The sequence below is a fragment of the Sphaeramia orbicularis genome, chromosome 12 (assembly GCF_902148855.1).
Source record: "Sphaeramia orbicularis chromosome 12, fSphaOr1.1, whole genome shotgun sequence".
In the NCBI taxonomy this organism is placed as follows: Eukaryota; Metazoa; Chordata; class Actinopteri; order Kurtiformes; family Apogonidae; genus Sphaeramia; species Sphaeramia orbicularis.
In genome coordinates this window covers 40407980-40427873 of record NC_043968.1, presented here as the reverse complement: position 1 = coordinate 40427873, position 19894 = coordinate 40407980, and the positions used below count along the sequence as shown (strand labels likewise).

The 19894-nt window shown below is 39.2% G+C and overlaps 2 protein-coding genes across 2 annotated transcripts in view; both read right to left on the bottom strand.

Moving 5' to 3' along the window:
• Nucleotides 1–8366, bottom strand: part of LOC115429700 (fatty acyl-CoA reductase 1-like) — a 50192-nt gene extending 41826 nt beyond the window's left edge. Inside the window, exon 1 of the mRNA XM_030149367.1 lies at nt 8165–8366. Coding sequence (XP_030005227.1) covers nt 8165–8173 — 9 coding nt within the window. The 5' untranslated portion in view covers nt 8174–8366. The remainder of the gene's footprint in view (nt 1–8164) is intronic.
• Nucleotides 8367–14097: 5731 nt separating this feature from the next.
• LOC115429087 (membrane-associated guanylate kinase, WW and PDZ domain-containing protein 2-like) overlaps nt 14098–19894 on the bottom strand; it is a 145908-nt gene continuing 140111 nt past the window's right edge. The window contains exon 30 of the mRNA XM_030148336.1: nt 14098–16998. Coding sequence (XP_030004196.1) covers nt 16289–16998 — 710 coding nt within the window. The 3' untranslated portion in view covers nt 14098–16288. The remainder of the gene's footprint in view (nt 16999–19894) is intronic.

Sequence of the window (19894 nt, the reverse complement as noted above, 5' to 3'; positions counted from 1 at the left end):
GATATAACCCATAATCAAGATGACATTTATTTTATTTGGCAAATTTGCAGTACGCAAGAGTCCAAGTGTTTTTCTGCTGGTGATTAGCACTTGTCACTAAAATATGGTAATGTTTTATTTTCCATTTTGAATGACGTTAGAGTAAAACAAAATGCTAATCATGAGAATGCACATTAACATTTTTAACCTCTATACATTCACTGTTTAGGCAAGTCTAATAGCCAAACTTGTTTTGATTGATACCACGCAGGTCTAGGTGACCTAGCAAAAAAGACCATATGATGGTCGCTTGAGGGAGAATTATGATACACGTTCTGCATCACCTCAAAATACAGAAAACTGTAAGCTGTCCTCAAGCATTCCTCTTAAGATTTGTGCAATGGCTCTTTGTTAAAATCTGACTAGAATCTCTGCAATTTTGTATCATTGTGGACTAACATTATTACAGTATTGACAATAACTATATGTAATAAACACATATTCCTGAACATATAGCTGCAGGCTTTCCATTAATTACCAAGATTGTGTTGGCCTAATTTATCCCACCGGAGTTCTATAATGAATCAAAAACATGCTGACACTATCGCAACTCCTTAGCATCTGTGCATCTTTTAAACTCTCACTGCATGTTAGAGCTCCAGACCTGCAGCTCACACACTTGGAGTAGTTAAGCATTAATTCTTCAGCAGAAGCATAAAAAAAAAAAAAACATGTTACATAATTTCTGAAAGCTAATGTGAACTAAAGTTTTAAGTGATTACAAAAATTGATGTTTATTAACTTCCAAAAACTAGAAAAAAAATGTTATGACATGCCCGAAGCTTACAGGGAAGAATAAATTAAAGGGCCTGCAGTGATTAACAACTAGCTAAAAGGGTTTTATTAAAGACCAGATAAACACCAGCTTGGATCAGCCTGTATTCTTACTTTAACAAATTGCTTCATGGTTTACTTCAAAGGAAGTGTCTGCTTCTGTGTCCTCTGTGCATAGCTGTGCTGCCTTTGTGGAGGATACAACAACAATAAGGTCCTTCATGCTTTTGTTTGACAAATGAGACAAAAGACAGAAAGTAGCCTATTGGATATGTACGCTCAGATCTTATGGAAAGAAGAGGACTATAAGCATAAGAGGAGACTACGCATAGCTTTGGCTGTTGGCCATATCTGGGCGTTCATCCAGAAGTGTCCCAGATGCTGACAGCCATGTTGGGCCACACAACCAAGGCATCTCTAATGGGGTCCCAGACAAACAGAGAACCTCTCCAAATTATGCTGCTCATCCAGAAGACCCAGTATGAGTCCCAAACTCCCTCAAAATGTTTTCTTAAGTGATCAAACCTCAAAGTGACCTCACGAAGTTCACACCTGACATTAAAGCCTGGCATCAGATCAGATCAGATCAGTATGCATGTCAGGTTAATGTCAGGCCTGAACAGTGTCTAACACAACTCAGCAGCTGTAATTTATTAGATGGGGTGCTAAAACATAAATTATTGTGGGTGAAACAATAAATTTCCTTTTAACTATTTCTCCTGGAGCTTAGTTTGGGCTGACATCATACTTTCACTGAGCATTTAGACCTGCTGCTGATCAAGATTTCAGATTGAAACCAAAAGTGTGAAATAAATGAGTCTGTCCTTTTCTGGAGGAACTGTTCTCTTTTATGTCTGCTGTTTCTTGCACAACCTAACATGAGTAAACTCAAATGTCTACTGTATCTGAAGTTAAATAAATTCCTCCCAACTACACCTTCAATAAACGCAAACAGCTCTCCCACCTACGAGGGTGCCGTGTAGTCTTCAGAGTGGCATATGTTCCCTCCCATTATGTTTTTCTATTATTAACACAAGAAAGTGAAGATAGCATGTTTAATAATAACTGTCATACTATAATAATACTCTGTCAGCTAGAGCAAACCTGCAATTAACCTGATCAGTTAGTCAGCAACTGAAATATTCTCTTACACAGTCAAACCTTATGTCTTAAACTTGGTCAGATGCATTGGAAGCAAATGGATATACCCTACATGTGGAGTAGCAATTTGTGAATATTGTTGCAGTAACCTCATCTGTGGCATCACGTTTCTGTAGGACAAAACAACACCATTCAACTGGGAAAGTAGATTTGCAACATGTACCTGCTCAATAAATAAAGTCGCTTTGGAGCTGGGAGGTTAGACGTGAACCTTCAGTCAACACTCAAGAAAATTCAGTTACAAAGTTATCAGCACAAAAGGTCAGACCTATGAGTAATACCATTATAGGGCACTAAGATGCTAGTCTATAGGTGAACCAATATTGACTGTTGTGCATACAAGTCTCTTACAGTGCAACTATTGTTCAAGACGCTACTGTTGAGTAGCAACATTTGTTTAAAAAAAAAAACAAACTTAAAACTCTTTCAGAGACACATTTTAGACTTACCCAATTATAAGTTTATTTTAGTGTTTTAATTACCTTATGATCACTGCCATCTGTTTCCACTCCAAGTGAATTTATTAACACTTTTAGTTAGGACAGGAGACCACACAGGGTGCGTCATAAGTGGTGGTCAGTGGCTCTGTTAATTAACACCAGGGACCCAGTGCCAAAGCAGCCTCTAAATCCTGTCTATTACCCTCTTGTGACATGCATTTAGCAGAGCATGTATGTCCATGTGGGATTCAATGTCATAAAATTCAGAGCAGCACAGTGTGACCCTGTGGTTATGAACAGCCAAGAGGCCCACGGCAACACAGACGGAGAGGGTACCGCAAGGTGAGCAGTGTTCATTTATATATGCTTGGTCCTTTCATTTCAAATGGGGACACATTAATGGTTTTGTATACATTTGTCCATTTACATCTGGACTGCTTAACATTACAGCTGAAAAACTAGCCAAGCACACTGCTGTAATTTCTGGATGCATGTTTCATCATTCGAGCCAGTCACTGGTTTCCAATAAACAGACAAATAAGTTTATTATCCTAATTGTGTTGATTTATCATAATTCTTTAACTTTACTGGGAAAAACATGGTGTTCATGCTAAAAAAAAGAAGTGAAACTTACCAAATGTTACAGTAAATATCAAATAACAGCAGAGAAATAAAAATACGGCTAGCAAAATAACAGTTTGAATAGGCAAAAATCACTCTAAGAACATTAAAGCACTAAAAACCGATTTAAGTTCATAAATAGGGTGCTTGGCAGATGGGTTCCATTTCAGGTAGTACTAGAAATAAACTCAGGTTTGATATTACAGGCTACACCTAAATTTTTTAATATGGATAAGTAAAGATGTGCCTAAAATTTGTAGTAAAGAAGTCAATATCCACAAACCTTCTGTCATAAACCTTTAAAACATCTACAAACCCCTATCAGTGTCCTTGTTCAGACCATCAAGGTGAAAACTGGATCCACACACCTCCCTCACAGTTCCTGACCTCCCTTTTCCCGCTCATTTCTGCTCCTCATCCATAGCCTTTGCACATACTGCTGATTCTGACTATCTGAGTCTTCCCATGAGGACCCTCCAACCACAGGTGCAGGGATGCATCTCCCTCATTACTGCCTGGCTCAAAAGAGATGGCACAGCTGACAGATACACTGTGTGCACTGCTTCACTTCATTTAGTTTATATTCCCTTTAGCCTTTTTTTCATTAAACACCTGCACTTTGTGTTGTATTTAAAAAGGATATTCCGTGTTTTTTTTATTCCTGAGTTGCAACATTTATCATTTGTGTTGCAGAACCACAGTTTTCTCCCTCTGTGACACTGGTTTAACTGGCATGGCTACAAATAAAAGAAGAGTATGATTGCAACACAAGCATTACAAAACAACCTGTAACTGTACACCAGTTAGAGAAGATTGAGAAGATGTCTGATATGTTTGGCATGAAGGAAAACTCCCTGACCAAACAGGTTATATGAATGTAGATAAAACAAAAAAAAATAACATGACACCCTACAACTTTGACAATCACATGAAGTAGTCACTCTAAAAAAAAACAACAAAAAAACAAACTATTTGTATGAATACTTTGTCAGTGCTGGGCAATGAAGCAAACATGTTCCATAACAAAACATGGTAAGATACAGTTCAACAAAGAAAGGATTTGAATAATCATAGTGTTATTTATCACATACTTTGTTTTATTTGAAACTTCCATAGAAAAAAAAATCTGTTTAGTATTTAACTCTTGTGTTATACTAACACTCCTGGTTTGTCTTTCTTTTTTTTCTTTGTTTTTCTGTTTTTACGCAACACAGTTGTGCCTACATGGCAAAAAATATTCAAGCATTTGCTTTAAAAAATATATAAGGGATAGAACCTCACAAAAACATCTTCATTTCACACAAGAGGCAGTGAAGAACTTAAAAGCGAGTGCTGGGAGTGTGAGGAAAAGCCAACTCAGATCTTCAACACAGAAATCAGTTTACAGGCTGTTATCATGGATGTACGCAACTGTGACGACTGTTCTGTCAGATATGGAGATAATGTTAGACGACTATCTCCAAGCAAATAACATTCATTTAAAAAACAATCTATACATCATTCCTTGTTTATCGTGGTGAACACACCATAAGAGAACTTGCTCGTTCCTCTCTATGCAGCAAACAAGTGGGTGAGAAACTGATCAAGTGAAAGGGGAGAGCGAGTAGCACAGCGAGGAAAAAAAGAAGTTGTGAAACACACACACATACATACATATACATATACATATATATACATATATATACACACACATATATATATATACACATACATATATATACATATATATATATACATATATACATATATATACATATATATATATATATATACATATATACATATACATATATACACATATATATATACATATATACATATACATACATATATATATATATATATATACATATATACATATACATATATACACATATATATATACATATATACATATACATATATACACACACACACATACATATATATATATATATATATATATATATATATATATATATATATATATATATATATATATATATATATATATATATGTATATATATGCATGCACACACGCGCGCACACACACACACAGATTCTGTCCCGGGTTCGATTCCAACCAGGGACCTTTCTGTATGGAGTTTGCATGTTCTCCTCGTGTTCTCTCCAGGTACTATGGCTTCCTCCCACCATCTAGACATGCACTGATAGGTTACTTGGTTAATGTAAATTGTCCATAGGTGTGAATATGTGTGTGATTGGTTGTTCGTCTCTATATGTCAGCCCTGTGATAAACTAGGGACTCATCCAGGGTACCCTGCCTTTGCCCATAAGTAGCTGGGATAGGCTCCAACACCCCCGTGACCCTAGTGAGGATAAAGCGGGCTCAGAAGATGAATGAATGATTTCCCGATTCTGTTGTTGCATTCTATATACACACATAGGCCTTCAAGAAACTCAATGAAAATTTTCTAGAGCTAAACCACTGCTTCCTCACGCCTGCTGAGTGTCGTTGGTAAGTCAGTCTGGGATAAGACACATGATTTTGTCCCTCAGACAGAATACTGTGTAACCCCAGTTGTTTAATTATTTGATTTATTTTTTTTAATCACCCTAAAAGGCTGCTTCATGTTACTAACTAAAGACATAAACTCACTGCCCAAAGGAGGACACCCTGAATGTCCCGAACACAGCAAAACAGGAGGAAAACAAAAAATACAGGAATAGGGTCAGGTCTCTGCAGGTCAATACACCACCACACACTGACAGAAGTGATGACTGACTGATGTCTTTTTATTCTTTTTTTAACAGAAAACGTTACATATTTTTCCTTTATGTGCACAAATGAATGCAAATTTTGCATAGTGCATAAAAATATAAACAATATGTATGTTCAATTCTAACTTATGCTTCCAAATTCCCAGTGGCATTTGCAGTGTTTTGTGAAATGTTTAAGATATCTGCGTACATTAATCAGAATGGACAGTGCATGGTATAGCTCACTCCTACGCCAGCCCTGACTGACAGAGACCATATAAAGAGATTTACACTGTTGCAGTGCCTGTTTATCTGCTGGACACTAAAGAGGAAGCATGTACTGCAATTCACTGGTTTACAACTGTGCACACAGAGATGCAAGGCAGGAACTGGTCCCACAGCCCCCCGCCCCCATGCCTGTGCACTTAATGTATCTGCGACTGCTGAGACTCTACAGAGGAAGACTGCAAAGAAGGGAAACACATCTACTCAGTAGGAATTTAAAGACTCATGCAACACAAGAGAAAGGAAAAGGACAAGGAGTTGTGAAAAGCAGGGAAATAGAGATTTAGAGACAGACAAAAGAGGAAAATGAAAAGCTAGCGGAACACAGGATGACAAACCAGCTACAGACAATGGGCAACTGCAGTAACTTTAACAAACTACACCAGTCATACAAGTCAATGCAAATGGCATAAGATCATGCTTAGTGCCTCTAAATATAAAACTGAGCATCCATACCTGAACACTTACCTAAGAGCAAAATATAGGCCATACAGTTCTGATAAATAATGTTCTTTTTGTTATTCTCATTTAAAGATCAGTGCAAGACTTTTTAAAATTTTCCTACTACGCCTCAGCCAAGATGATGACAAGAGACTTTTTTGGGGGGGAGAATTATCTCTAATGCCTCCTCTAAAAAGATATGCACCATATGTAGGCTACAGATGTTTTATATAGGCCTTCTATGAATAAAAAATGGAAAGTGTAACTGTACTGTGTATTTTTGTTCAGCAGTGTAACCAGGGTCTCATCCATACAAATACATAAGGAGCTAAAACACTTGATTTAAACAGTTTTGACACATCTGGTTCACAATCTAATTACGGTTCATGATTTTACACTTATTACAGATCTGTGTGACAGAGATGTTACAGACCAGGTGTGCAGGGGCTGGAAGTTAAGGAGGAAGCAAGCTCATTCACAAAGTTATGTAATCCGAACACCACATTTTAGGTTCGGTGGTCTGATCAATCTGGTGGACCAAGGTCTGATCTGAACACAAGATGCTACCCGCGCAGATCCTCATTCGTGCTTTAAGTGAGTCAGCTGGGCTTTCTTTCTATCATCTCCGTCATACCACAAAGCAACACATCACATTAGCCAAAAGGCGCGTGAGACGACTCGCCTCCACATGGCAAACCACACAAACGTACAACAAACACGGTGGGAAGAAACGGAATATCCTCTGTCTCCACACGGACACAGAGTTACTCCTGCGACAGATGGAAAACAACACGGTCTTACATGTAGCGAAATTTGTATTTTGGCGAATCCGTGCCAACGCAAAAAAAATACCAAGTCGGACATATTGTGAAGATGCAACTTCCGGTTCAACTTTTCAAAAGAAAGTAAGATAAAGGAAGACACGATATGTTAACCGAGTGAAAGGAATCTGTGCGTTTAGATTAAATACACACGATGGAAACTATTTAACATATTTTAATGCCATTTAGAGTGTTTTCTCCAACTCACTCCATTGAATTGTATTTTAAAATGGTGTACGTGTGTTGATGTTAACTATTAAATCTGGTTTAGTTCAACCATGCTCCAGATAAAAACATCCACTCACTTCTTATTCATAACCTGTAGACTCAGTAGTAGCTGCTCTATAACTCACTAACAGTACATCCCCGTGGTTAAATTCAATCAGTTGCCAACACTGGATGTACGTCATATATTCTTCTGAAGGCCACCGTCAGTACTTCCGGTTTGGTCGGCGCTAACGGTTGCTTCACTTGACACAGCTGCTCCACGCTGACTGCGGCTCCCACTATCCCGCCGCCCTGCCATCACAGGCGGCAACGGCTTTGTGCTGACCTCGCCCCCCCCCCCCCACACCCCCCCCACACACACACACTACGCTCACACAACCACCACGTTCACACGAAAACACACTGTACATACTATATTTACAGTCTCCTGCCTATTTCTGTTTACCAGTGGGGCCGTTCTCAATGGCTCCAGCCCCGGCGTGCTGATGCTCAGCCCGGCGGTTCCGACCACACAGCGGGTAAAAACACCGACACACGGTCCGGCAGCCGCGCGCTACGACACACCGGCACCCCCCCCCCCCGTTCATATGAAACCCCCAGTCTACTCAGCAGCTGCGGTTTTGTCAGAAACGGCAGATAAAACAGGTCTTTACCGTTGTCATGGGTGGATGCGGGCGGCTCCTTCCTCTCGTGGCTGTCAAAGAGGCAGTGCGGTGCGGCAGCTGCGGACTCTCTGCCTCCTCCCACCGGCCGCCCCTGGGCTCTGGCTGCTGCTGCTGGGACTGCTCACCGATCAAACAGCCGCTCCGCGCGCTCCGTCTGCGCACGACAGCAGCCCGACAGATACACACTGTTCACAAATACTGGATGGGACCGAGTGGGCAGGGCGTGTCTGCACGCCCGTGGGCCGTCCCCTGGATCCGCCGGTACACGCAGTTCCGTGGAGCAGAATGGAAACCGCGTGGGATGAAAAAAAAATCCGGAAAAAAAAAAAAAAAAAATCCTGAAAAAAGTTAAGAGGTTTCAAATACATGGAGTGAATCTAAACATAGTCCAGTAGGATGAACATACTGTCCACATACAAGACACAGACTCCTGAAACCCACCAAAGTCCATTTTATGGCTTTTTTTTTTTTTTTTAAACATTATATACTTGTCTTAACTGGAAACAGTATAATGGAAGTATAACATTTGTTTATTTATTTATTATTTAATGGAATGTCTTATATCCTTTTTTTTTTTTTTTTTTTTTTTTTTCAAATTTTGTTTAGCCTATTTCTTTTTAAGTAAAGCTGTGAAATTCTTGTCCCCCATAGAGGACAAAATGCAATTGTTGGGTCTCAAGACCCTTTTATGAAAGGCAGGGGTTTGAAACACATTTTTAGTTTAGGTGCCATGGTGACTACAGCCCATTCAACTTCAAGTGGCTCAAACCAGTCAAATAACAGCTTAATAGCCTATAAATATTGAGAAACTTCAATTTTTCTTTCTTTAAAATTAAAAAATTGTGTTAAATGTTTACATTTACAAACTACCCTTCCACAAAAAAAGACATTTGTTACAAAAAATAAGTGCAACTTTAACCCATAAAGACCCAGTGTGACTTTTGTGTTAGTTCCCAAATGATTTTTCTTCCTATTTAACCTTTCTTAAGTGATTTATTAACATTTATTGTAATATTATCCTCTGCAATTTGTGACTTTTCAGTGAAATCAAGTATTGTTCTATATTTAATTCACTGATCATGTAGATGCTCATAAAAGCTCACAGTAAAGTTGAGGGTTATTATATCCGAAACATAGAAAGCTGAAGAAAAAGTGACTTTTTCAGCAAAGATATCAATAACTGAACAAAAAACAAATGCGTCCATCCACGGTCATTAATCAAATTCCATGGGTTTTACTGGTGAATCAATGTTGTAGAAGATGACAGTGTTTCCACGTTCACTACGGAGCCTTTGAACGTCCAAATGGGTCATATCTGATGAGCATGAAAAGATGACAAACCACATTTTACACCAATTATTTACATGTATTAATAGGATTAGAGATCAACAGTTAATAAACAGTTTAGATCAGTAGGTGGTTTTGGTCGACAATGGATGCTTGGGTCTTTATGGGTTAACAAGATTTTACCTCAATTTATTATTTATATGTACATGTACATTACGGATCGCAGTGGATCTACAAAGGCACAACATATTTAGTAATAGGCACAATATTGATACAAATTTTTGGAATTAGTTTGGAACTAAATTGAGTTTGACACCCTTGACTGTTAATATCTTCAGTTTAATGTTTTAACTTAGCAAATTCATCCCATGGGCCAGACTGAAACCTTTGGCAGGCCTGTCGTGGCCCATGGGCCATACGTTTGACGCCCCTGCTCTGAGGCTTCTGTAAAGTAGAGTTAGTGCCTACTACTACTACTACTACTGCTACTACTACTACTGCTACTACTACTGCTACTACTACTACTACTGCTACTACTACTACTACTGCTACTACTACTACTGCTGCTACTACTACTGCTACTACTACTACTGCTGCTACTACTACTACTACTACTACTACTACTACTACTTATAATAATAGTTGTTGTCATATAATAGTTGTGTATTATATGAGAAAATAGGATTTCTGGTTTATATACGTCACCATTCTGACTTGAAATAATGCAGTGGACCATGTTTTTCTAAATATGTAGGCTACTGGTCATTGAACTACAAAAAAAGGGTGCTTAAAAACAAGATAAAAACACAAAATATGAGGAACAATGTACTCAAAACAAGTGAAATATCTGTCCATGGTGCAAGATCATTTCACTTGACAAAATTTCTTGTCTATTGTTAAATCTAGAAATAAGCATGTCTACAGATGTATGAACACTTTAAATAAGAAATTAACACTTAAAACAAGATAAATGATCTAACACTTCTAAATCTAAGTTGTTGTTTTTTTGTTTTTTTGTTTTTTTTTTTTTTAAATCTTGGTAAGAAACAAATAATTTGCAGTGTGATAATCTAGATCAGCAGCACCAAACATACAGCCCACAGGATGAATTTGTGAAGTGCAAAAATTACACTGACACTATTAACAGTGAAGGATGACAAACTCCTTTTAGTTCTAAACTTCAAATTTTAATATTATGTTTATTGTCAAAATTCCACATATTTTTCTTAAGAAATCTCTTGAGAGAAATGTTCAAATTGTTCACATTATTTGCATTTTTTTGTGAAAGGATAGTTTGTAAATGTAAACATTTTCACAATTTAATTGTACTTTTTTGCTCTAAAAGAAGGAAAAACATTTTGGGTCCTCATTATTTGTGGACTATAATGCTATTATTTTACTGGTCTGACTCTCTTGTGATCATATTGGACTGTATGTGACCCCTGAACTAAAATGAGTTTAACACCACCGGTCTAGATCAAGTATAAATGGCATGTATCTCGCAGCCTAAACATTACCACTGTTACATGTCGTGGTAAACCACCTTAAGTGTCTCCAGACTGAAATAATCCACTGATTTCTCTTACACTGAAGCCATTTTTCATTTTGCAGCTAAAACATCCTGTCATGACGGGCCCTTCCTATTGACACCCACATAAAAACACACTAGGGAGATCCTTTGCTCTCCTGGTTGCATAGCACTCAAGTATAATTAAAATTATCAAGTAGTATGAGGCATCAGACACCACCATACTGGTTATTACACCCAGCCTGTCACCTGGAGAACACTTTACATTCCACTTTACAGAGCAGATTTGTTTGTGATTCTTAGTTTAGCGTGGTGTCACAGCAAATAGCTGAGTTAGACTGAATCTATCTACTTCTGACGTCAAGCAGTTTTGCAAAAGTCTGGAAAGAATGAACCCAAACACTGACAGGATGAGTGCATGTGGAAGAACTGGTTCTTTGGACAGGTTTCCTCACCATGCTAAATGCCTGCTCTGTCTCATCTGTTGGCATTTCCCATAATTTGTTTCATGTTAACACCAAATCCTCTACAGTGTAACAATAAAGTGCAGACTGAAAATTGGGCTTTGACCCACAAACCTCAAAGTGGCCCTCACATGCTGACAGGATGTGCTGATGCTGAAAGCACCCTGACAAGACCATCTCTCTCTTTAATACGAAGCACACAGCGATGGGCTGGCCTCTGCATGACCTTGTTGTGAAACATCCTATTTGTTGTGCCTTAAACCTTTGTTACCTTCTGAAGCAGCTTTAACCACTTCACTTTCATGCAGGTTGTACTTTGCAGAATTAAAAAGCAGAAATGAAGCCATGACAGATAAACTTTGGGACACATGATTTCATCACACAGGAACAGCTGTGATGTGTCCACACTGTGTTTTCAGAGCACGACACTGCACACTCAGGACTTTAAAACCCTGCATTTGATTGACTGTAACTGTAGTTGATTATTTTTCCTGCAAGTGTCACAAAATCTGTCTGGCTAATGAAGAGCAAACAGGCCTTTTCTGTTAACCTGCATTGCTTCTGTGGTTTCCCTTCTGAAATGCCACACCTCAGATATGAGCATACATTAAGTTGCTGCAGAATAATGTGAAACAAGTCCAGTCCTAGATACTGAAACCTCTGATCAGTGGAGTCACTTCTATGGATTTGGCTCTTCATGACAGTTGAAGTCATTGTACACAGTATTATCTCTGCACTGCAGTTCTTTTACTGGCAGTATGTTTAGTGTGGAGATGTTACAGAATGAAGCATTTCAGTGAGCAAGAAAAATAGAGCCATTTGCGGAGGGGGTAAAGCTATCCATCAAACACTGATGTGAAAATTCGAGTCATGCCTACTGTCAGTTCCTTTACTATGCATGTTTTGTGGACATACATTAGGACAGTGTAGAATGCCCTCAGATAGTTGAGATTCAAAGATGCGAGGCACACTGATCATATTTGCAGATGGGGTTGACAGTCCCAGCCCATGAACCTATTACACGCCCCCTGTTTAATATTTGACTGCATCTGCTGACGATTACAAATAATTGAAGCTCACTGAATAAAAGAGCTGCCTCTTAATGTCATTTGCTACACATCCTGATGGTGGTTCTTCAGCTCTTGTGTTTGTGGTTTCTGTTCTCCCAGTGGACAGATGAGTACAGCTGTGGATTGATTCTCTCCTGTGGAGAACACAGGCACCAACCAGCAGCCTCCAGCTGGCAGAGAGCATCCTCAGCCAGCGCCTCCTCTGCAGGACATTTCGTTGTGCCGTTCATCTCTCGCTTGCTGCTTCTTTCCTTTTCCTCTCAGCCTTGTGCACTGCTATTTCCATGGACACTTTATAAAAGAAATGAGCAGATGAAAAACAAGAACTTCTTCCTATTTCTACTCTGTCAAAATATTGTTTTGCTAATATGTAATATCAACTCTTGAACTCACACTGACACCATATCCTATATGTGCTTTTCATGTGTAAATCAACAGGATGTGTGTAGGAAAACCACAGTTTCAGTGTGAGGAAATGTAGCTGAAAAACAGGCTGAAGATGGTGTGAGACAAAGTGGAAACACATTATTTCACTAGACATTTGTATAAAATGTGATGCATTGAAAACATAACATCACACTGCATGATGAAGTCCTTGTAACATGCATTAAGAGGAAATGTCTGCCTAATAACTTTATGTAAGTTCAACAATTATGAAACGAAGCTGCAGATACATAGGGCTGGTCTATACTGACCTCTAGTGGAGACACAGAGAATGTACACACCAGTAGGAAACCTGCTGCAGGTAAAGCTGGTCCTGTCAGTAATCATACAGTGAATATCTACAGCCATTACCTACTGGAGCAAATAGCATCTGTAACAACAGAACATTTGATATAACATCATTAAAGTACAGGCCTTAGGTCTTTTTTCAAAGCATTATCTGCACAGTACACCTCATGCATTAGGCGCCTCCCTGTGGTCAAAAACGGGAATTACATCTAATGATTATTCAAACGTTTCGTCACCAGAAAAAAAGGTACAAGTCACAGTTTTCAACTTTTCAAATAGAAAAGACTGAACCAAATATATGAGTGTATGACATAGCTTTGAAAAACTTTACTATGACTCTGGCCATTATTTTAAAAAGGTGACGATTCCTCACCCTCATGATACTTGTTGCATCTTCTACAGGATCATCATCAACCTGCACTTTGACCCACATATTTTCACTACATTGTCTTCAGTGTGATACAATTAGACACTCAAAACATGTCACACAGCAGCACACCCTAAATTAACCATTTATGTTGTGTCAAGATTTTTTTATTTTGACAATTTTTCAGAATATCATACAGGTAAACAAGATTTTTGCAAAAGTTAATATATCCATAGTGTTGCATTTCATAAAAAATAGTTGCTCCACTTACAGTCTTTGTGACCATCAATAGTACACTGAGTCATATTTATAGAGATACTTCTTCAGGGTCTACACACTGCAATAGCACTACACAGTGATGCTGAGCTGCTTGGGGTGGGGTGGGGGGTTGGGGGTTGGGGGGTTATGGTGCAGCGTGTGCTGTCATTTCAACACACACACTTTGAATACACCTATAGATGAAGTTTTTTTTCCTCTTTTTGTTTTCTGTAGAAAACTACTGACAATTTGGCTCAACAGTTACAGCTCAGATGTGGAAAGCAGTGAGTTGTGCAAAGGCTGAGCAAAACATATGGACATATTTTAGTTTCTGCTTCACACAGAAGTCACAAAATAAAGGAGCAGTCCAGTCAAGTGACGATGAGAAGCTTTTGCTTCCTTTTGTCTGGAAAATATTAGGTTTTGGTTTGATTTTTTTTTTTTTTTTTCCTTTTTTGAGATTACCCTTGGACACGATCCTTAAGTGATTGAAGGGATGAACCATTTGTGCCTGGCTGATGATTTTTCCTGACACAATAATTCATATTCCAAACCCTCTGTGTGAGATTGTGCTTTAAAGTCATTCTGCGTATTCCTTGTGTAATTATGGATTACAGTGTTAAACATAATGACGTGTTTCCCTTAGCTCTTATTCTTTAAACACTGTTTGCACTTCCCTCATAAGTGGAAGCAGAGGAAACATTTGTCTGTTAAAGTCATTCTTTCATTTTTTTCTTCTTTTTTTGTTAATATTGGTTCATTTAAATGAAGATGTACTGCTCAAATCATCACCCTGAAAGGAACCATCTATCTTGTTGTACAAGAGCATACAGATGGTTTCAGAAAACCTACAGGGTGTTCTGGTGTGGAGATCTTCATTACACAGTACAGATGACACTGACCTAAAGCAGATTCAAGACATGAGCTGACAATGTCTGTGACATACGCACCCTTTTCTCTAGCGCTCTGGAAATGATAGAGATGTTTTATTCTTAAATGAGGGCACTGAAGCGGGTTACAGATTGTTAGATGAGCAAGATTTTGACAAGTAAGATTTATTCTTTGACTGTGACAAGTCAATATTTTGTATTAATTTGGTTTAGTTTGGGTGCAAAGCTCTGCTCTGTGCTGACACTTGACATATAAGCCATTCTGTCTGAAAATGACTAGTGTCAGATGTCATTAAGAAATCTGTTATAAAAACTACCATGACCCAAAATGAAACACTTCAACAAAAAAGAACCATCAATACCTCTGGTAATTGGAGTCATTTTATACATATACTTGAAATGAATTATATTTCACTGTATTACACTCTAAAAAATACAGTATATTATTGGTATCTGTAAAACTGATGTTGTATAGCAGCCTGTTTCGAGTCCACTACCGTGTTTTGGAGTTGAACCTTTGACCTAAAATCCAACCTCTTCTGTCAGTCTAAGGCACTCTGCCCTTCAGAATCATGGGAGCTCATCATGTGAACGGACACAACACTCCGGTTGAACTACAGGAGATTCAAGCACAACCGCAGCAGGCCTGCAGAGACGCCAAACTTGCAATCACAGGGCTGAATGGGAGCACAGAGGAAGCAGAGAAAGATCTGGTCCAGAACTCGCCGCTTTGCTCATCTACGCATGGGCAAGAAATTCCATCGTCTCAGTTTAAGTTTCTGTTTACTTAAAGATGATCTTATTTACAAAATGATCCCACATATTCATATTCATTATAATATATCTATGTCTATAATCTTCTGATAGATTTTTCAAGACAGGTTCAGGCCCACACAGTCTCTGTTAAGGCAAAGTTCTGTTGATAAGTAAATTTCATTTCTGCTGTCACTCTGATTCATTCGCGCTTGTCAAAACCAGGCAAACCATCTTAACATTCCATTTCATAAAATAGACTCCCATTGTGTAGATATAAAAAAATCAATAGCAACTGCTTCTTTTCAGTTGTTTATATTTGCATGTTTGTTCCCAGTTCTGCTGCTCCAGAAATTTGGGGGAACTCAAAATAGAGTTTTTCAAAGTTCTGTATCCTGCAAATGACTCCCCATCACACTACACTCACACATTCTTCTCGGTCCTCTTACTCTTCTGTTTTTTTTTTTTTTTGTTGTTTGTTTTGTTTTTATTTAAAGTGGATGGTTTTCCAGTTTTTAAGGTGGTGGGTGTAAAATATTTTTCAAAATAATTTAGAGTACGGCATCATAAATAAAAAGTTGTTCTAAAAACACATGGTCCAGATCACTCAGTCCCCCCTCAGAGTTTTTCCCTGTGGTCTATGAGAAAGAGGGATCAGAGGGGGTTAAAGGGGGAGCAAGGGCACAGGAAGGTGATGGGGGGGGGTGGTTTCATCTAGATGGGATGGTTGAGTCCGGATGGCCACTGTGACAGAGCCGGGGGGTTATCTGCTCAGCGTGGACGTGCCTGTGCGCAGCGTGCTGGGCAGCTTGTCCGACCCAGGGATCTTCCAAGGCCCAGGAGAGACCGTGGCCTTCCTCCCTGCTGCGCTGCCACTGCTGGTGCTCTTGTTGGGCAGGCTGGGTCGGCTCTCTCCCAGGCCCCGGTCCAGTTCCCTCTGCCTCAGCTTGCTCTGCTCTGGCTCCACCTGCTGCCCACTGCTGTAATGCTCCACATCTTCCCTACTGTTCCCATTAGTGTGTGGGAGCCTGGAGCTGCTGGGAGATTGGGTGGATTCTCGTTTCCCGCTGGAAAAGCTGCTGTCCCCAGTGTTTCTCTCCTTGGATCTCCCTCTGCTGCTCTTGGAGTGTTTGAGCTCCCCACTCTGCCCCTCCTTGCCCCCTTCCCCCTTGTGGGTGGACCTGCCACCCTCTTTCTTGGCTCTGCTGCTCCCACCGGTTGGCGCCGCCCTCCTCCCCTGAACGATCGGGTCTGGATTCAGCAGCTCGGCCTTCTGCGGGCTCTTGGAACGCTCCGTCCTGTTCTCTCGTGCCACGGGGTCTCGAGGGACATCCAGAGGTGGCAGGTGAGGCGGGTCAGGGGCCGGGGCCAGATGAGATGAAGGCGATGACATGGAGAGGCTGTCGATGGGAGGGGCTACTTCCGACAGGCTTGGGGAGGCTGAAGGGCGAGCATCCCATGGGGCGGCATTGTCTGGATCACACAAACACACAGTCAATAATAAGAACCGACGCTCACACACTCTACTTAAAAGCTTGCACACATGCCACTGCACAACTAAATGCAAAACAAAAATAATCATTACAGCAATCATTCCGTTTCTACAAGCTAAAAGCATTAAAGGAAAAATCAGAGCAGCACTACAACCTACTTCCGACCATGTCACAGGGCAAGTCTGCTTTTAGACAACATCAATCTGCCTCCCACAGCTCTCTTTAAAGCCCTGGCCAATCTAAAACCTTGGCGGAAAATCGAAAACAGGTTTAATGAAATGGATGATGTGCCCAATAGGGTGGTGCTTTAGTGAGAATGAAAACCTCAGGGGCCAAGTGCCTCTCTCTCTCTTAAGTCTGAAGAAGTCTGTATCCGGAGCAGCAGCTGCGGTGAATCTACTGCACGCTCCTCCAAAAACTCGCCACTCTCATGGACTGTTAGCTTCTGTTTCTGCACTGGTGACTCTCAGTCCCTCGGCCATCAGTCATTTTCAGCGGGGTAGGCAGGGGGCAGAGGCTGGGCCGGCTACATGAGCGCCATGAGGTCCAATTATAAGAGGACTCACACGCCGCGCTGCAGCATATTAGATTGTAGGCTTAGAGGGGGGAGAGGGAAACCTGATGATTTCTAAACACACGTCATAGTCGCCCATTAAAGTCGGCTTTGACCAAAGTCTGGTACTCTAGTGAAAATTAGACCTCTGGGGGCCATTATGTGTGTGTGAATGTGCAGGTAATTGTGTGTAGATGTTGAAAGGAATAAACTACAAATACCTGACTGTACTGAGCGTTACTGTACCTAAGTAGAGTTTTCTGTTTTATTCTACTTTTACTGCTGACATTTTAATGATAAGATCGATTCTTTCCATTTCTACTACTTCCATGACATTACATATGTATTTTGCATCACTGTGCACCTCATACAATACCACATAGAAAAGATAAGCCTTTGGTGTATGCACTGGTTCATATCATGCACCACTAGCCTAACAAGATAAAAAAAAAAACAATGTAAAAGATAAGAGGAAGAGTGGACACTGGGGGCACCATAATGTTTGGACTTCTGTTTGGAAACTAAAATAACATCAGCTTCAGTTGGATTTGCACTTGGAGATGTTTAAATAAACAACCAGAATCAGTCCTTGTCCGTTTGCCACTTATTTCCTGGACAAGTGTCTTTATTCTGCTGAAGTACAGAATAAGGGTGCTTCTGTGTTACTTGCACTCACCCTTTATTATTAGACTCTACATACACTTCTGATGTTACTTAACTTTGCCTCCATCATTATGTGCTGTAAACTGAAGACGTGTGAAGTGAGAGTTAATTACTGACCTTCAAATAAGTATTAAGAAAGATCTTAACTGTTCTGTGTGAAAACTAGGGATATGTTTTGTACAATATGAATGAAAGCTCTTGAGTTGTTTTTTTTTACGCTACGTAGGTTTATTTATTCTACTCCAAAGTGACACAAGAAAACTGAACTGGTATTTATCAAAAGCATTAAAAATAACTTCTTTTACTCCTACTTATGCATTTCAATATAAAGTCATTTCTTGCCTTTCTTTTGACTTGAAGTACTAAAGAAAATGCAAACGATGAACTGGCGCCAATTTCGCTTGTTAAGTTAAAAATGTGTTGTTAATGTTATGTACTTTATGACTCATTGAGATTTATTGTCCAGTATTTTATGGTCGCATCTTTCCTTGCCTTTGTAAGATACTATACTTTAATGGAGAGTCTGTCGTACAAACTGTGGACATAGAGACTGAACACTAAACACTGACTATAAAACATATACAAACTAAAATATACATGTAATAATGGAAATGTAGAATCTTGTCTTTTATCCACATCTGTTTTGTCTCTCAAGAGTGGCTAAACTTTCAGATTTCTACTAATTGCTGTTGGGATATTCACGAATATATGGAATAATCTGCCAACTCTTCTTACGGAGCTTCCTCAAATTCAGTTTAAAAAGGCAGTGAAAACTCTGCTCCTGAGTGATTGTAATTTTCCACATGGGATACATTTCTATGCTTGGTATGTCATGGAATTCTACTTGTTGAAAATGTACTTTTATGTAGCTTGCAAATATTTTTTTTAACATTTTTAATTGCAGTTGTAAATAACCTTTGAAATCTGGAGGTTACCACTTGTTAAGCCCCTTGAGAGTTTTTGGTAACCATCCATCACAATTTTTAATCAACATGTATTATGTGTATTTTTTTTTACTATGTGAAAATTCAATAAATGAAAAAATGAAAATAAATAATAAAATATATGCATTTAACTTTAGCAAACCATAAAAATCACGAGAAAATATTAATAAACATTAACATGTATGTTAGGGATTTGGGTTGAATGTGTGTATTTAGTGTTTTTCTCAACTTTAAAATTCCTCCTCCACTTTTCTTTTTCCAAGAGCAAGCGAGTGGTTTTTTTGGGTAATTATTCATTATTAGCAGAGAACTGTTTTAATTTTGCTCTGACTTTTCCAATGCATTTTATTGGTATGATTTCTTAGTGCTTAAAACAGACACAATGCCACACACAGAAAAGTGTACAATCATATTCATGCACATGCCCACAGACATATGGCTTTATGCCAACATTACGCTCCCGATTTTGTTTTTACATTTCTCATTTAGCATTTATCTTTTCCATAAAAAGCACAGACGCACCTCTAACAAAAATAATTCTTCTGCTTTGAACATTAGTATGCTAATGTTTTAAATAGCCAAATTAATCAGCGTAAGTGATTTGCATAACCTTCCAGTATGTAAATATAGTGCCTGTAAACTACCAGTGTAAAATGCTGAATAAAGCCCCCACACACAGCACAACCTGGGGGTTAAAATGCTGTTTTTCATTTCGG